Source organism: Taeniopygia guttata, chromosome 11 (assembly GCF_048771995.1).
Source record: "Taeniopygia guttata chromosome 11, bTaeGut7.mat, whole genome shotgun sequence".
In the NCBI taxonomy this organism is placed as follows: Eukaryota; Metazoa; Chordata; class Aves; order Passeriformes; family Estrildidae; genus Taeniopygia; species Taeniopygia guttata.
In genome coordinates, this window is record NC_133036.1 from 4,184,925 (window position 1) to 4,202,761 (window position 17,837).

Below are 17,837 nucleotides of genomic sequence, written 5' to 3' on the forward strand. Positions count from 1 at the left end.
TCTTGTTCTTGCATCTGACTTCCAAACTTTCACCTGCCTTTTCTTAATTCCGCAGGCAAAAAGGTTCTGTTTTCCACTCTCCTGCTACCTGTATTTCCCCTAGCTGGTAGCTAAGAAACCATACATTCTACTCACCATCTGTCTGGGCCTTCCTTCCATAGGACCAAAGTGAACAGCCCTTGCACTCTCCCAGCATTTTGCAGTACATTTGCCATATTGCACAGCTTCAATTTGACCAAAGCACCAAGCTGTCAGGATTGTTCTGTACGTTGCTTACCAGTGCAGATGGCAGCAGAAGCAAGCACTTTGGCAAGATTCAGTTCTCTTGGCAGCAGGTGCTCTCCAACCCTGCCTTCATAAAAGAGGACAGTGCACAGGCAACAGTGCATCTTCTGATCAGAGGCAGAACTTGGAAACAAATCTTTCAAAGACTCATTCATTAAGCAAAATTATGGAAGACTAAAAGAATTGTGAAGTATCACATCCAACTGGACTGTATGTTTAGCCAAGCATGCAAAACCCCCAGAATTAGAAAGATTGATATTTACTGCCTACAAGAAACTGAAATGTTGAGAAAAAGCAAAAGTGGGTATCCCTTGCAGGATGAGACAGCACAGGACAGCATAACATGGAACCGCTTGCATGTGGCATTGGTTAAGTGTTTCAGCATTACCCTAATTCTGTCCCATAGCTAAGAAAAAATATACAAAATTAACCTCACTTTCCCTATTTTAACTGTAGCTCAGACCAGAATTTTTGGGGTTGTTACTGTCTTAAGGGGGCACTGAAGGAACAGATGCATGCTGCATCTCCTCCAAGCCCTGTACAAACAGATCCGTTCTGGTAAAAAAGGTAAAGGCTACACTTGCCTGTAAGTACTCATTCTCCCTCAAAAATGCAGTTCTGGTCTCCAAGTTAGACTTAAAACAATATTGAATCCACTTAAGCTATTTCATTTCTCCCTGATCCTAGGGATATCCCCTTCTCACGGATAAAGATCCCAGCATGTGAATGAGCCCTGAATGGCTTAGCTCCTCCTCATTCCAAGATCATCTGTATTCCTGAAGAAAAGTAATAAAGTTTAAAATATTCATCTAAAAGTAAGAGACAATAAGGAAAAATAAAAAAACTAATAAACAGAAGGAAAAAAACAAAACCAAAAATAACTAAAAAAACCACAGCAAAAAGCAAACCAAACCCAAGACAAACAGAATCTTAACCATATTCTTTAATGTTGTACAAAACAAAAAATTGGTGAGTATTACAATGATAAGGGATTATAACACTGGTAGCCCATTGCCATCTCTCTAGCTAAACAGTTGAGATTCACTTCTCTGTTCATACCCTAGAATGTTTAGTGGCCTTCAGGAACAGAAAGACTTAAAAAAATCCTTGTGTCACACATATTCGTTTCTCTACAGTTCAAAGCTGTGCTCACAGAGACGGCTTCTTCTACTGGAGTCTTCAGGTATATAGGAATTCAGTTGTAAATAAAGTTGAACCTAAAATTAAAAGGATTATACCAAGTGAGGATTTTTCATTCTTTTTTTTAAGGGCATTTTTGAATGAATAAGCAAATGTTTTGTTTTTGCTCTAGATAAGCCTCCACCTGACAGGACAAAAGTACATTTTTTAGTAAGACAGCTTTACAGTATAGCAGTATATATATCACTTTTAACAGCCAATCCTACACTAGCATTGTACAACTGTCTCTTATGGTTGCAGAAGAACTAATTATTAACATTTCATCTCCTAAAACAGGGTCATAGATACATAAATCACAGTGAGAGTTACATTCCTCCATCAGCAACTCTTTTGCAGCTCTTCTGAACCTTACATGTTCCAAGGGGAACATTCAGACATAATAGAGAGAGAATTTTTCCTAGCTAAGTTTCATAAATAACTGTGGAAGCAAGCAATCCATCTCAGCTTCCAGGTGCCCAGCCTTTGCATGTGTCTGTTGCACCACTACCCAACCTGCATAATAGACAGTGTTTGGCTGATACTCAAGAGAAAATACCTGCTGTCTTTAGACGAGGGGAAGCCAAAATTTGAGCTAGAGAGAAAAATACTCAGCAGGAAACAAGATTATGGGCAACACCAGTGCTAACATACTTTTTTCATCGTAGTAGTAGGTGAGAGAACTACTTCCCTGAGGAAGAGCTGGCAGGCTGTGGGACTCCTAGTATGCCTGAACATTCTCTCAAGTAAGAGACCAGTGAGCTCTGGAGAGACAAGCCACAAGCCATTCCCAGGTAATAAAAAGCCACAAGCCATTCCCAGCTCAAAGCATGGTATACATTAGAAGAGAAAGAAAAAAATACAGCTGTCCCTACAGATGTTTGTGTCATAAAGATGCTACACTTCATTAACTCTACTAAAGAGTGCAAAAAACCCACCCCATTTAACCAGCACAAAGCACTGATAACATGCATACGTAACTCAGTGCTTCAAACTTACATCCTGGCTTTAACTCTCCAGCTGTCCCCAATAACTACAAGAAGCTGTTCCTCAGTCTGTGCACAGCCTCACCCTCATATCTTCTATGTGTTCCTTAGCTACTGCTAGGTAGGACTTTGGTGCTAGCCAGTTGTGATCAGTGCCTCAAAGTGTCCATGCAGCTCATATGAAGCAGAAGCTTTGGGATAGATGCCACCTTTTCAAGTTGGTTTCTGTAGCACCTTGCCTTGCTCTGGTGTCCCACAGCAAAACATGTTCCAAAGAACCACTATACAAATACAACATACCTGCTCAAAAGTTGAGGAAGGCTGGAAATAATAGGTCCATATCCTGGTGCATTGTCATAGAGCTCAAACAATGGTGCAGCAACCAGCTTGTAATTTTTGGGGACTGCAAACAAAGCTAAAAACAAATACAAGTTGATGAATCAAAAAAACCAGCACACATTCAGCCAAGGTATCATCATTCCCCCCAGACCTCAAAACAAGTTCACTACATAGAGCACTCAAGCAGGTTTATTGCTTTTTTAGTTAAATATGGGATTCACATCCTGTGCACAGACTGATGCAGGAGCAGGAATAAAAATTTACTAGAAACTCATGTTCAAAGGATCATCTACCTTCAAAAAAAATACCAGCATTTAACTTTGTTAGTGATCAACCACAAACAACTGCAAGCATACACATCTTGGTATAACATACCATAACATACACAATCACAACTTTGTTTTCCTTGAGTGAAATGCAAGCATTTAAACATTGTTACAAATACAACACTTTGATGCAAACAAACACTTACCTTTTTCTTGAAGCTGGACCAAAAATAGCTTTTTGTGTTCTTTTGGCTTTGTAATATGAGCTGGGATATATGGATACTAGAAGAAAAATGGTAAAAAACAGTTGTACACAGCTTTGAAAATACTATGTAATCTTAAATGCTTTATAAATTATCAAGCCCTGTACACGTTTTCAGTGTGTCATATATTATTCTTTCATGGCATCAAATAAAACCATTTTCATAAGAAAGCACTTAGGAAAGGAATACTGTTGCTGTCACAACCATTGACAGGCTCTAAAGTGGCATCAATATCACAAGCAGTTAAAACAACCCAATAAAACAGAAATGCATAAAAGCAAACTAAACAAGGATTTTCAATATTAAAGCCCTTAGAAATAGGGTAGTGAGACTAGGGCATGTTCCATAATCAGCAGTGCAAGAATCTCTATTGTGGCTACAAAAGGAATTTAAATGGTGCATATATCTCAGTATGGAACTGGATGCTACTACACCTAGTGGTTTCTCATCCATCAGGACACGTGTGAGAAGAAAGACAGGAATTTCCATTAAAAAAAAAAAAAGGCTGTCGTTTCTCTTCAGTCATAGAAAGGAGATGAAATAGACAAAACCCAGAAAAACAAATTGCTCATGCAGCAGGTACTCAAGAAGCCCATCTGGAAGGTTGAAGGCTTTTAGAAGTACAGACAGAACTTGACCAAAGAAGATGGAAGCCCCGGGAGTACTCACCTGTGGAGGTTCGAAGTTTGGTCTCCACCAGTTGCCAATGCAGTCATCAATCACCCAGTCTTGCTGAACACCATCCTGACGACCCAGTATCTATCAAAAATCCAGTACTAATCAGACCTCAAACTACCTCAAGGAAATTGTTTTAGTAAACACATACTGGAAGCACAAACACTTGCTGTAATACATGTCTGATGTAGTTCATAACTGCTCTGAGACAGCTTTCAATAGAACTGTAGAGAATTTTTGTATAAAGTGAGATTTTTCAGTAAAAGCCTCACCTGGTAAAACCAGGACCCTCTAAAAAGCTTTTCAAAAATCTATGCTGTACTCAGCTGGACTGAGTCCTATCAGACCAATGGGAAGAATGCAATACATTTTACATTATCTAGCAGAATTAATTTAGCTACCTGGAGAAAATGGTGCATTGAGAGGACTATCTCAAAGGCAAGTCCCCAACAGTTGTCCTCTACAACATATTTTATTGCTCATCTCTACACTCACTTGCCTGAAGCCAGTCAGAAAGTAAAGCTGCAAATGAACACAGGACTTGAGCAGCAGGTAGGAGTCAGCCACACTCATGATGCAGATAAATGAAAACTTGACTGCTTTATTTGTTAACTACCTGAGAACATCACAAAAGCAACAAAATAACAACAGTGGTAAGAAGACTACTCTAATGCTTTATCTTATTCTGGTAATTCCAAAATAATGCAACATTCTCCTACAGCAATATAATGAAAGAAAACAGACCTCTGTCATTAAGCGTTTGAGCCCTTCCACCTCATCTTCTCCGGGATTGAGTTCACCACCAGGTCTGTTAAAATAATCAATGATGAAAGCCAAAGTTATTTTATTGCACTTACCAATCTTCACAGCCAAGTTCCAGTGTACTTCCAGGCTTATGGCTCTTAAGTCAGGAGTTCCAGATCTAGTTTTGCTGAATTGAAAGACAGCAGCATAGCTTTCACCTCAACTGAAACTAAAATGGCTATTTATGTCCCTTAAAAAATAACCATTGCATAAAATACTTTCAGTTCAGCAGGACAAACTATAACAATACACATGATAATAACTCAGTTCCTTACAGGGTAAACTTTTAACAATAATAACCAGAAGCTGAAGGGCTGTAAATACTGCCTGTATTTGTTCTTATCACAAAACCAGCACTAACTGAAGCATAGAGAAAGCAGAAAATAAAACTCATGTGGGAAAATTATGTAGGATTAATAATTTTCATCATTACAGCATTTTGCAAATCGTTTACATTCTTGCCTAGTTTGTCCGCAACAGCCCTTCAAACCAAGATGCCAAAAACTAATCTATATATAAAATTACTTAACATACACACAAAATTGAGAACAATCTAAAATGTTAAAACAGAAGAACAAGAACACAAGCATGGTAACATGAGACAAGCCACGGCAATCTAGTTTAAAAAATAAACTCACCACCATCACTACATCCATATGCAATTACTAAAACTTCAGTCTGGCTGTGATAACTATGAGATGAACTGAAGCAATTTTCTCAAATTTAGATGCCTACCTTTCTTGCTATCCCAGCTCAGCCATTAGTTTGTAAACAGGTATCATTCTGCATTTACGGGGGGTTAGTCCTTGGCCTCCACTTGCCCATTTTTACGGGCACAGCATAAGCGACTGAAGCATAACAGCTTTCACAATGCAAGTACAACACATCAACTGCTGGTAATGAGTTTTAAACAAGATTTTACTGTAGTGATGCACTGTAACTAAGATTCCCAGTCAGTTCCAAACTAAATCATCCCCCTTAAAAGCAGAGTCAAACACACTTTAAATTGAAACCCCACCATTCAAAAAATACTTTCCAACTAAGTCTTTACAAGCAATGAACCCCATTGAAAACACTGAGCAGCTGGCCACAGTTTAACTTCTAGCCCACGTTTAGTGGTTTGTGACAATAAAATGCAGTTACACTTAGGAAACAGACACTTACAGTTTGAAAAAAGTTGTACCCAGCTGCAGTAACAGCACATGGGGCAGCCTGTGCTCATGCACAATCAGAACTCCTTCCACTGTCCGCCTCATGCCAATCTTGTCAAACTCTTCTCTCATGCGCTGAAACCGAGCAGCCACAGAACTGTCCTTCTCATACAGAGGCTCCTTTGTGCCAAACGTGTAATTTGTCAGAGGATACCTGTAAGGAGAAGAAAAAATGTTACTGCGTAACAAGAAATCTAATTTTAAATCACCATGACACAGCATCTGGCCTGAGACAGATCCTTCACTGCTTGATGGATAAGTCATAGTGCAGGGCTAAAAATCTTTGTTGGTGGCTTATGAGGCCCCTGTCCTAGGGAGATCTGCACTATGGAACAAACAAGCACAGACAGTCCTGTTGAGCTGCACTCTAGCCTGGTGCAGGCTCAAAAGAATGAAAAGAACCACAGAACCAACTGTCATTCAACAGCCACCCTCTTTGACCTCCAAGCTGCAGAGAAAAGGCAGATGAAACTCTGCTAGGAGCTGGAAAAGAGACTGGAGAAAAAGCTCTGCTGGGAAGGAAGCTGCACAGGACTGGAGGTTTTCTTCTGCAGAGTAATAAAGCCTGAGAACTAAACTATTAGAAGTGGTTTTGTTTTGAAGTGAGAAATCAGACATGTTGATCAAAGAAGAGGACAAACGCTGAGTTTCTGAGTACAGGGTTGGGAACCTGGGATAGGATCAAGAGTGTGACAGATCCCTCTGTTGGGCTGGTGCTGGGTGCCTGCACTCCTGTAACAGTGCAGTGGAAACTCAGCAATTTCTCCAAATAGGAAGGACTGAAAACAGAAAGAAAGGAAAGGTTAGGCAAGAAACGGGTCAGTCCAAGACAGCACAGAGGGCAACAGGGGAGTGTTATTGTACAATTAAATCCATCTAACAGAGAGGTCTGATGGCAGGAGACCTGGAGGAAAGACAGAATCAGCCAGCTAAGTCAAAAGGGAGAAGAAAATGGTTCTGGGCAGAGCAGTGATGAGTTATCACCATGGTTTTACTGACTTGTGGCACACAACAACTGAATTAAGAGAATGAATGACTGATTTTATGTTTTCCGTGAGATGCTTAATAGCATGGATTCCTTCCCCAGACATGTCAAACTTTAGTAGCATACGCTCTTCTCCCCTCAAATTCCAGCCCTCCTCCTCCTCCTCCTCCAATTTTCCTCGTGTTTTACAGTGGTTAAAATAACAAGCCAGTTACCATTGTTAGAGCCTTTTCTCATGCAGACAAGTGAGCCAAAACAACCAGCTTCCAAACCACAGGTTAATTTACTAACAAGCTCCCCCACTTTCACTTACAGTTTAAAACCATCTACATTTCTTTCTCTCTTCATTTCCATTCTTAGATACACAAATTGCTTTAATAATAACCTATTAAGCTAACTCATACTATACTAATGTGGGTGCATTAGTCTGTACATCAAACCCCTCAATCTCAACTTAAAAAAAATGCTGCTGGTAACACAGCTTCATGATGAGCCTTTGCTTCAGAAACCCAATACAAATATTCCAGTTTCTGAAGTTCATATTTGAACTTCCACATGACTGTGAATAAACTCAGCTACACCAAAAAAACCACAAAAGTGTCAGTGATTAACAGCTAAAATTAAATATTGACTGTTGCAGCTAACATTTGCTGGTTTTTGCAACTTGACAGATGCACACAGCAAAGAACACGTCTCAAATCCACCAGATTTACTGGAAGAAGCAAAAATATATGACTTCTCATAAAAAATACATTAATACTTAGTAAGTAGTTTGTCTCTATGATGAATTTCTTTGGTAGGAAACACTCAGAATTTTATTTCCAACACTTGTACCAGATAATCCACAATCACCAGGCACATCCAGCCACATCCCACTTACTGCCCAGGATCAGCCCAAACCCCAGCGAGGCCAAGAAAAAACCCTGTCTCTCTCTGCCGCCTTTCCGGATGCCTGTGAGAGCACGAAAACGTCTGTGATGCTCACCACACCTAAACCTTTCCTGTGTTACTTGGGGTTCACATCTCCCGAGCCAGACGCTGTTTCTAAGCACTAAAACATTTACACCAAATCCTCCACATTCCCACGAAGGCCGGCAAGCCCTCGGTAACCTCGGTACCCTCAGCGCGGCTCAGCAGCGCCTGTGAGGGGGGCGGGCTCCATCGGCACTCGGGCTCTGCCACCGCTGTGCCCCAGCCCCCCGAAGGGCCAGGACCCTCTGGACCCCGCACGGCGGAAACTGCGGGAAAATCCCGCCGAGCCTGCGGAGAGAGCGGGGATGAGCTCGCCAGCGGGGCCGGACGGAGGGAGCAGAGCCGGACAGGCCCGAGGCGGCGCTCACAGGTTGATGGTCCTTTCCAGCGTGAGCGGCTTCGTCTGCTGGATGTACTTGTTCCCGAACTGGTTCACCCCGCGGGGCCAGCCGGTCTGAGAGCGGTTGGGCGGCACCACGGACATGGCGAGAAGCGGCGGGAACAGGCGGCGGGAGCGCTCAATCACTTCTGGGCGGCGGGAGCGGCGTCCGCCATTAACGCCCGCCCAGCCCTCAGCGCCGCGCCGCCTGCTGGGACCCGCCGCGCTCCGCCCCGCCCCTCCCGCTCATTGGCCAACGGCTCCCTGGCCCGCGCCCGCACGATCCGATTGGCCACCGCGTGCGAAGCGCGGGGACCGCCGGGAGTTGTAGTCCGGCCGGACGGTACCATGGCCGCCAAGCGTCACGGAGCGGCGGCGCCGGCGGCGGCGAAGCGCGGGGACCGCCGGGAGTTGTAGTCCGGACGGTACCATGGCCGCCAAGCGTCACGGAGCGGCGGCGCCGGCGGCGGCGAAGCGCGGGAGGCGCGAGACGCGCGCGGAGCTGAGCGCGGCGCTCGGGGACGCGGCGCTGCGGGAGCGCGCGGGGGCGGCCTGGACCCGCGGGGAGCGGCTCCGGCTCGGTACGGCACGGTACGGCCCGGCCGGGCCCGCGGGGAGCGGCTCCGGCACGGTACGGCACGGTACGGCCCGGCCGGGCCCGCGGGGAGCGGCTCCGGCACGGTACGGCACGGTACGGCCCGGCCGGGCCCGCGGGGAGCGGCTCCGGCACGGTACGGCACGGTACGGCCCGGCCGGGCCCGCGGGGAGCGGCTCCGGCTCGATACGGCACGGTACGGCCCGGCCGGGCCCGCGAGGAGCGGCTCCGGCACGGTACGGCACGGCACGGCCCGGCCAGGCCCGCGGGGAGCGGCTCCGGCATGGTACGGCCCGGCCCGGCCCGGCTCCCCGCCCCTCACCGACGGCCTTTCCCTTGCAGAAGCGGTGGTGCTGGAGCCGGCCCCGTTCCGGCACGGTGTCATTCCCGGTTTCCTGGCGGGCCCGGCTTTCGCGGAGGCGCTGCGGGATGAACTGCTGGGCCTCGGCTTCCGCGGGCGGCGGAACGACCTCCTGTCGCTGCGGCAGGTGGGCCCGGGGCCGAGCTGAGCCGGGCAGGGCCGGGCCGAGCTGAGCCACGCTAACCCCGTCCCTTCTTCTCTTCCATGGGCCGCGCAGTCCGAGGAGCTGGGGGCAAGCCCGCTGCCCCACGTCGCTGCCCTGAGGTGAAGCGCGGGCTCGGGGCTTTGCCCGCTCAGGGAGGGGGAAGAGCCGTGCTGGCTCCACAGGGAAGGTGATTGTGGGGTGGCCGCCTTCTGCCCTCATACTCGGGCCAAAAACCGGCTGTGGAGAGCTGGATCTGCTCTGTGCTTGTCATGGGCACTGAAGTCTGTTCAGCTTTCATCCATATTCAGCTCTCCTGCAGCTGTCACCTCTGACACGCTTCCCGGTGCACCTTCCGACTGGTCGCATGTTTGCTACTGGTTATTGCCAACAGTGCTGTGAGCACGGGGCTGTTTTCTTGGTCAGTACCCATGTGATTCTACAGAAACACACTGTCACTCACAGCAACAGCACCTGTAACCGTTTAAACAGTTAGCAGGGAGGCAATAAATTTGTTTAGTCTATGATTATATGTTTTATGACACAGGAGGACACTTACTGTGTGCTTATCTTCTCAGGCATGCTCTGTGTGAAGAATTCCAAGTGTGGCTTTCTGCTGTGACCCAGATAGTGCTGGAGCCAACTATTGACATATCCTGTGCTAAATATGAATATACTGGTCAGTCTCTAAGTGATCCTTTCCCTAAAGCTTCTGTGCATGTGTAGGGAACAAAATGTCTATAGAACACCTAATTTTATTATAGTTCCAGAGGGTCCTAGAGGCTTTCAGCAGCAAAACTATGTGAAAATGAAGTACAAATGATGAAACAACTGTTGCTGGTGTATAACTGCCTGTACCTTCAGAGTGGCCTGATCTGTCAGTTGCAGTGCAGTCCCACAGAAGTGAATCTTGCAGATTTCAGGCTGCTGATGCTGATGAATGAAAATGCAGTTCTTAGAAAGAACATGTTTTTTCTTGCCGTATCCTTGCGGGGACAAAGCTGGGAAGCAGTTGTTGGAATGAATCATGCATGTACTGGAAAGATGCTACAGCAGCAAAACGTGTGTAATTGCAGATGTCTTGCTGTGCCACGATGATGAACTGGAAGGTCGGAGAATCGCTTTCATCCTGTACCTCGTCCCGCCCTGGGAGAAAAGTGATGGGGGAACGTTGGATCTGTACAGCACAGATGGTAAAAGCTCCAAGCTCAGCCTCAGGTGGATGAAAAAGATGAAGCTTATGTGCCCCTTGCAGCAACTCTCACCTCAAAGAGTAGAAGGGAGATAAAGAGTTTCTCCTTTGTTCAGAGAAGCTGATGTAAAGTGTACCCCATAGGGATGGGCTGTAGCAGGCTTTGCACACAGGCAACAGCAGACAAACTTTTGGAGGGGTCAGGAGTAGAGGCAAGATGGAAGTGATGCCAGTAAATGTGCTTGGAACTCTAGACTGATGACAAAAACTTCCCTTTCCAGCAGCAGAACCACAGAATGGTTTGGGTTGGAAGAGATCTTAAAGCTCATCTTGTTCCAGCCCGCCTGCTGTAGGCAGGGACATGGTCTACTAGACCAGGATGCTGTAAACCCCACTGAGCATTTCTGGGATGGGGCATCCACACTTTCTCTGGGCAACCTGTGCCAGTGCCTCACTGCTCACAGTAAAGAATTTCTTTCTAATAACTGATCTAAACACACCCTTTGTTTGAAGCCATTCCCCCTTGTTCTGTTATTCCATGCCATGTCTGTCCCAACTCCTTCTACAACACTCTTGGTAGCTCCTTTTGGCACTGGGAGAAGCTCTAGGTTGCCCAGAACCTTCTGTTCTCCAAGCTGAACAGCCCCAACTCTCTCTTCCTGTCTCCATGCAGAGATGCACTGATTCCACACCAAGTCCTTGCTCTGAGCTCCATGCCTTATACCCAGGTGTCCCACCAGTCACAGAATCATGTTATCAGAGAGAAGTCCCAGTTTCTATCTTAACCAGAGTATGTTTTCTTCCTCAGAACACTTTCAGCCACAGCAAATCACCAAGTCATTAGTGCCTTCATGGAACACACTGGTTTTCTTTGAAGTGTCTCCAGTCTCTTTCCATCAGGCAAGGAGCGTTTTCTTGTTAACTTTTTAATCCTCATTGTTGTGGTTATTCATCCTGTGTGTTATTACTGTCCTGATGGGGAGGGAGAAGAATGGTGGGTAGAGTGGATACTTGTGCTAAGTGCTGTGTGCTAAAGAAGGGATTCAAGGACTTGGAGGACAAGAACCAACAAAGCCAACTTTAAACCATCAGTCTAGCTGCATCATCCTGTGAAAGAAAAATTTCCATTTCTATTTTGTGTTACTATCATGGCAAGGCACTGCTTTGAATTTAGCTCTTGCTTGTTTGTTGGCTTGTTTTAAACTAGCTCACATTTTTGATGTGGTGGTCATGACTTTGCTCCAGAAGAGCTCCTCAGGCCATCCATCACCTTGCCAACAGTGCAAGGGCACTGTGCAGATCTGGCTGTACCCCCTCAGTGGCACAGACATGGTGCAGTGCCCTGCAGCAGAAATGCTGATGCAGTTAAGGGGTACTCTGTGACACTTGTCAGGAAGAAGCCTAGGAACAGGATGAATAATTTGGGGAGCTGCATGACACAAAAACCTAACTGAAATCTGACACTCCTGTGTACCTGAGAGTACCAGGGACATCAAACAGGGCCAGAAAGCAGAAGGCTGGAGAGGAAGATGATCAGTAATATAGGTTGGGCATGTCCTGACCTAGGCCACTTAGGGGGCTATTTTTGTGTCATTTATGTCTTAGAGTTGTTAATTAAGAGCAGCATCTACTTGGGTTTAATTTTGTCTTAAAAATCCATTACTCAAATCTCTAAGAGGAAGAGAGAGAATGGATTCTCTGTGAACTTGGAGTAAAAGCTTAGACTGGAATTCTGGAAACCTGGCCTCTCTCTGATAATCTGTCCTGGTCCAGGCCTGTCTGACATTTCTGTGTATGCAGTGGGCTTTCTGGAGCAGAGTCCATCTCCTGTCACGAGTCTGCTTGGCACTGTTACACCTGGTCTGACCTGTGACGTGCTGCCCGCCGTTGTTGCAGGTGTCAGAAGTTGTGTCGCAGAAGTGCCGCCTGTCAGTGAGTGGTTGGTTCCACGGCCCACCTGTGGCCAGACCTGCACGGCACATCGAAGCCCCCTTGGCCAGAAGCCCACACATTCCCTATGATGTGAGTAACAAGCCTATATCTGCACATCTGCATGTCTGTCTCTGTCCTTTTCCTGTAATACTTGTTAGGGAATGCATCAATGCACTGGGGATTCTTTAATCTTCATCCCATTCTCCTTTTCATTTCCTGTTGATAAATTTGTATCCAGTTTCTTTCTTAGGCATCTTTGTATATTTTGCATACCTACAGTAGTTCAGAGAATGTGGTGAATACCTGTGGTGCAAGGAAATAAAGCAATGGAGTGTGTTTGTGTGTAGGAATCCAGCTCTGTGGCCAGCTCAGTAGGAGGAATTGGGGAATCTTCACTTCGGAAAATTCAGTGTTCTAATCCATTTCCCTTCCAGCATGAAATATTGTATGAGTGGATCAATCAAGTTTATTTGGACCTGGACTCCCAAGCTCAAATCCAGGAGGAATTTGAGGAGCGATCCGAAATTCTCCTGAAAGACTTCCTTAAGGTGAGCCCAGTGGTTGAATTTGATGTGATCTGCCAGAGCTGGTCAGAGGGCTGGCAGGTACTACATGGCACGAAGGCTGGGAAAGGGCTTCCTTGCACATCCACTAAAACACCTTCTAAGTTTCACACCTAAAAATGGACAGGTGACCTCCAAAGGCCCTTTCCAACCTCAACCACTCTGATTCTGTGGAATTATCCCCTCTGACTGCCTGGACACCACTGCATCAGGACTCAGCAAAAATAGATCACTTGTCTTCAACCTTGTTTTCTTGGGAGTTAAATGTTAACGTCTCTGCATCTCTTTCTCCTAGAAAGAGAAATACCAACTTCTGTGTGAAGCATTGGAGAACAAAGAGATCCACTGGAGCAGTCGGGGGCCAGCCAATAAAAGGTGGGGAATGACAGCACGCTGCACCTGGTGATCAGGCTGAGCAGGAGCTGCCATGAGGCTGCACTCAGTGCTATTGTTCTAGATGTGGTCCTTGTTGGCTCTCCCACAAGGAGATACATCTGCTGTCTTTCAGACGCTATGAGGCAGTAGAGGAAGACAGCCTCCCTGACATCCTGAAGAAATTCCTGCAGCTGCTGCGCTCTGAGGCCTTATTTTTATTGCTTTCCAACTTCACTGGCCTAAAACTGCACTTCCTGGCTCCCTCTGATGAGGATGAAGATGCTGGGGAGGGACAAGCAGCAGACACCAGTGGGCAAAGCAGTCCCAAATCTGAGCAGGAAGAGACTGAACAACCAGCTAATGGCAATCCCCATCAGCCACACCAGCCTGAGAACACCCCTGAAGCACAGAATGGCGAGACTCAGAGCAGTGAGTAGAGCAGCAGCAGTGAAAAAGGATTCAAACAAAATTCCCAGTGATTTTCATGGAACTAGTGTTTCACCTTGTTTGTTTCACCTTGCTTGTGCAACCAGCACAATCATAGGACTTGAAGCTTTTTAGACTGATTATCTGAAATCAGTGACCATTGCAAAAGAATTTGGAGTAAATCAATAATAATTTGAAGATACCATTTTGAACAGACCTAAATCCTAAGGGTGGGACTTTTGGGGGGATTGTTCATCTTTTGTCAATAGTTACATGGTTTCTACATCCACATACCCCTACGTCATATAAAGCATATTCTTGTATGAGATAATAAATCCAAAAGAGACAGGTGAACAGGTCAGAAGTAAAACAATTTTAGAATTAGAAAATTGATACCTAAAACTAGGATTCAACCTTTCAGAAAACACCATCAGCCTAAACAACCGTAATTAAATTTAGTTGTCAGCAGCGACAACTATGAAAGATTAGATTAATTTTGGATTTTGATTGATGATGTTTATTTAAAACAGTGGCTCTGAAGTTTAAAGGTAGAATTTTTGAAAATGTTCATCTTGCACTAAGTCAGACAAATTAGTGGACACTGGAATAAAAATTAATAAAAACCAAGTCCTACTGAAAAAATCCCACCAGACAGTTACCAGGAGCAAAGGATGTATGGAGCAAATCTTGGTCCCACTCCTGCACATTGTTCGAAGTACCTAACCTAGAGTCACCTCTAGGAAAGATACTGATATGTGATTTTACCCTTTTTCACTGGGGCCAGCAGACAATTTCACAGTGGTGTGAGATCACTGAGCTTCTCACACACTTTGAGCTCAGCTGATGTGCCCTCATGGCTCTCCCTGGGTGTTTGTGCCCTCTCCTAGGCTCAGGCACTCCTGTGTGTGCGGGGGAGCTGCGACGCTGGACCCACGGGCACTATACTCTTGTCCATGATTCTCAAGCCACAGAATTTGCTCTTGATCTGCTCTTCTTCTGTGGCTGTGAAGGTAAGTGGATGAGAGAGAGATGTCAGACTCTCCTTTTACAAGGCTTGCATAAAGGAATGACTTCTGAGTTCTCAGCAGGTCTAAAACAGCCAAAATAAGGTTTCTGTAGACTTTGTCCTAGTCCTCACTTCGGCATAAACGCTGTTTTTAGTAGTCTTCATGGAAAAGTTTGGGATTGTGGCCTTGGGATCATCTCTGGCCTTTCCCGCTTGTGCCAGGAGGTGGCGCTTGGACGGGGGGAAAGGCTGAGCCTCCCAGACCTTTCCTCCGCTGAGCAATGGCTCTGGGCGCGCTGCAGGCTCAGGCGGCCACAAAACCCACCAGGAATTATCACTACACCTCCAGTTCACAAAGCTCAACGTTTTCAAAAGTTACTTGAGGCATACCTAGGCATTTTGGGTTGATTGCTAGTTAGATAGTGGTAAAACAAACAAAAAAAAAAAATCTAACCACAAGCATTTTAGACCAGATGAGACCAAAATGTACAGCTGACTGAAATCCTTTGGTATATCTGCTAGGGCAGAACTGTTCTACAGGTGAGGAGAAGTGCACCAAACAACTTTAAATAGCTCATCTACCATAAAAGGCAAATCCAGTACACTTGCTTCAAGTTGTTTCTGAACAGAAGAGAATAAATAGACTGGCAGGAGGTAAATACTTACCCTGTATCCAGTAACTTTGGTGAGCAAGGTGAAAAAATGGCATCTCCTGAAAGGCTGTGTGGAGCATGAACAGCACTGGGGTTTCTAAGAATGTTTCTTTTCTATTTTAAGAGTGGGATCCTGAATATGGTGGCTTTACTTCCTACATTGCTAAAGGTGAAGATGAAGAGGTAAGGACCTCAGTAGCTAGCTGCAAATCAGATGAAACTGTTTAGGTGGAGAGACATAATTACACTTTGTCTTAATGCCAACATAATGCTGAGGGCGCTCAGTTGTGCACTGGAGCCTCCTTGCCCCAGTCGCTGCTCGTGGGCAAAGCTCCGGCCTCAGCTTCAGAGGCTGCTGTTAACCCAAAGCATGAGCCCTGGGCCCTGAGAGAGCCTCATGGCACCTGCACCCGGGGCTGTTTGGGAAGCCTGCCTGGAAGGGACACAAGGCTGTAGCAGGGATAACACTTGCCCAGGGAAGTGCTGTTCACTGGGATCCCATTCAGCATCAGTACTAGTGACAGTGCTGAGCTGTCATACTAGTAAGAAGTCCAGAAACCCTTAATGTATAACAATGCTTCAGGTAAAGCGTATTAAAATGAAAATAGTGTCACAGTTCATTTTCTAACACCAACCCTTTGTTCTAACTAACTTTTGAAACAGTTTTGTTTTTTCTGAAGAATTTTATGAAAGCTATTTTTGTGAAACTGATTTCCTTCCTTATCTTTGTATCCCTAGCTGTTGACAGTGAATCCAGAGGACAACTGCTTGGCCTTAGTTTATAGAGACAAAGAAACTATGAAGTTTGTGAAATACATCAACCATCGAAGTTTGGCACGCCTGAACAAGCATCCAAACAGAACAGGATTTTGGGATTTTTCCTTTGTCTATTATGAGTGATGGTGTAGTGTGACCACTGTCACAGAGAACAGTAGCAGGTTGTGGACAGGTTCCTACCCAGACATTAAGCTGACAAACTTTACTCATGCAATTCAATCACACTGCTTAATGGGGGGGGCAGGTGGTTTTTTTAACTGCAAAAATGGAAATTCAGTCTTATCCTGTGTCCATTGTAACACACTCTCAACTGCTTTTCATGCTCTGGGTGAGGTTGTCACATAACTTGCCAGCTGTTTTCTCATGGGAGCAGCACAGTGGTATCTCTGACCCATCAGGGTGAGAATTACAACTGTCCATTGCCCTAAGCTGCTGACTGATTTTATTAAAAAAAAAAAAAAAAAGGAAATGTGTCAGTTGTTTCATACACTGGTCAGGCAAGTTTTGTTAGAAAATGCCTAAGACATTTTCTGGGGCTTAACTGTGTTCCTAAGACAAAAATAAAGGAGCCGCCATGGGAGATATGAGGTTTTTCCAGCTGCACAACTCTGTGGAATTGGGAAGGAAGACAGGCTAGAAAGGCATTGGGTAGCACTTGGCACCATAACAAGGAGCAGGACTTTATTATGCTAAATGCTGTGCAGACAGCCTAGATGGGGCCCTTTTTCCAAAGAATTTACAAGCTAAACAGCCAAGAAGAAGCCTGCTCCTGCACACTCTCCTTGGGTGGGTGTGCAGACAGCTCTGAGCTCCAGCCTCACAACAGTGGCCAGGGACTGGAAGCAGGAATAAGGCAACTTATCTTTTACTGGCTTGGTGTACACAAGTAATAGGGAGGTCATCCAACAGTATGGCCTTGTGTCCTTTTTGTTATGTCCTGGGATCTCCTGCGTTTTAATGTGGTTTCTGTCACTGGAGATCATCTCAAATGTTTTGAGGCAGCAGCCAGCCAAGTCCTGTGGTAAACACTGCAGGAAAGGCAGTGAGTGTGGCCTTGGTGCAACACTTCCCTCCCTGCTTGTTTTCAACACTGTGCACTGCCCCACAGTCACTGCAAGCAGGACTGTGCCAGACTCAGCTCTGAGGTGTCCAGCCCACCAAGAGGTGCAGCAGAGCGGTACCAATGCTTCAGGAGACAGCCAGAGTGCACAATTGCTGGAGGCTCAGTCCTGGTCTGCACCTGCTTGCCTGAAGCTTTGTCACAGAGAGACAGGTGTTCTTGCAGCTCATGCAAGCCAGACAGTGCAGGCCATGGGCTTGCAGTAAACTGGGAAGCGTGCATGTTTCATCGTTCCTGTCTTTCCTGGGTAGCTTTGGATTAAAGTCTGCTCCTTCTCCCATTCCAGGCCTGTTGTTGGAGGCCACCACAGTGGGCCTCCAGTACAGGAGCAATGAACTCAAAGTAAGGCTCGCT

The 17,837-nt window shown here is 45.8% G+C and overlaps 2 protein-coding genes across 10 annotated transcripts; one reads left to right on the forward strand and one right to left on the reverse strand.

The window, feature by feature from the left end:
• Positions 1–1,213: 1,213 nt before the first annotated feature.
• NUDT21 (nudix hydrolase 21) lies at positions 1,214–8,571 on the reverse strand. Its single transcript, NM_001245803.1, is given in 7 exon segments — positions 1,214–1,502; positions 2,748–2,862; positions 3,259–3,334; positions 3,985–4,074; positions 4,735–4,798; positions 5,959–6,159; positions 8,331–8,571. Coding segments are annotated over 7 exon segments (684 nt in total). The 5' UTR covers positions 8,447–8,571; the 3' UTR covers positions 1,214–1,480.
• A 181-nt stretch (positions 8,572–8,752) lies between these two features.
• On the forward strand, positions 8,753–16,832 carry OGFOD1 (2-oxoglutarate and iron dependent oxygenase domain containing 1). 9 transcript variants are annotated; one of them, XM_072934581.1, is made up of 13 exons: positions 8,753–8,922; positions 9,279–9,424; positions 9,515–9,561; positions 10,018–10,118; positions 10,516–10,632; positions 11,440–11,531; positions 12,528–12,653; positions 12,998–13,111; positions 13,422–13,501; positions 13,635–13,930; positions 14,815–14,937; positions 15,711–15,769; positions 16,325–16,832. In XM_072934581.1, the coding sequence occupies exons 1-13, from the start codon at positions 8,772–8,774 to the stop codon at positions 16,484–16,486; spliced, it is 1,614 nt and encodes a 537-aa protein (XP_072790682.1). In that variant the 5' UTR covers positions 8,753–8,771; the 3' UTR covers positions 16,487–16,832. The 9 variants fall into 9 exon arrangements, with proteins under 9 accessions (XP_072790682.1, XP_072790681.1, XP_072790684.1 ...); XM_072934580.1 differs by lacking the exon at positions 9,515–9,561 and having other exon boundaries at positions 8,753–8,972; XM_072934583.1 differs by lacking the exon at positions 9,515–9,561 and having other exon boundaries at positions 8,782–8,922.
• Positions 16,833–17,837: the final 1,005 nt, after the last annotated feature.

Coding starts and splice junctions, on each gene's coding strand:
- OGFOD1 (XM_072934580.1), top strand. CDS start 8,772: ATGGCCGCCAAGCGTCACGGAGCGGCGGCGCCGGCGGCGGCGAAGCGC. Junction 8,973..9,278: donor CGGGGAGCGGCTCCGGCACG/GTACGGCACGGT, acceptor TTTCCCTTGCAG/AAGCGGTGGTGCTGGAGCCG. Junction 10,633..11,439: donor GGATCTGTACAGCACAGATG/GTAAAAGCTCCA, acceptor TTTCTTCCTCAG/AACACTTTCAGCCACAGCAA.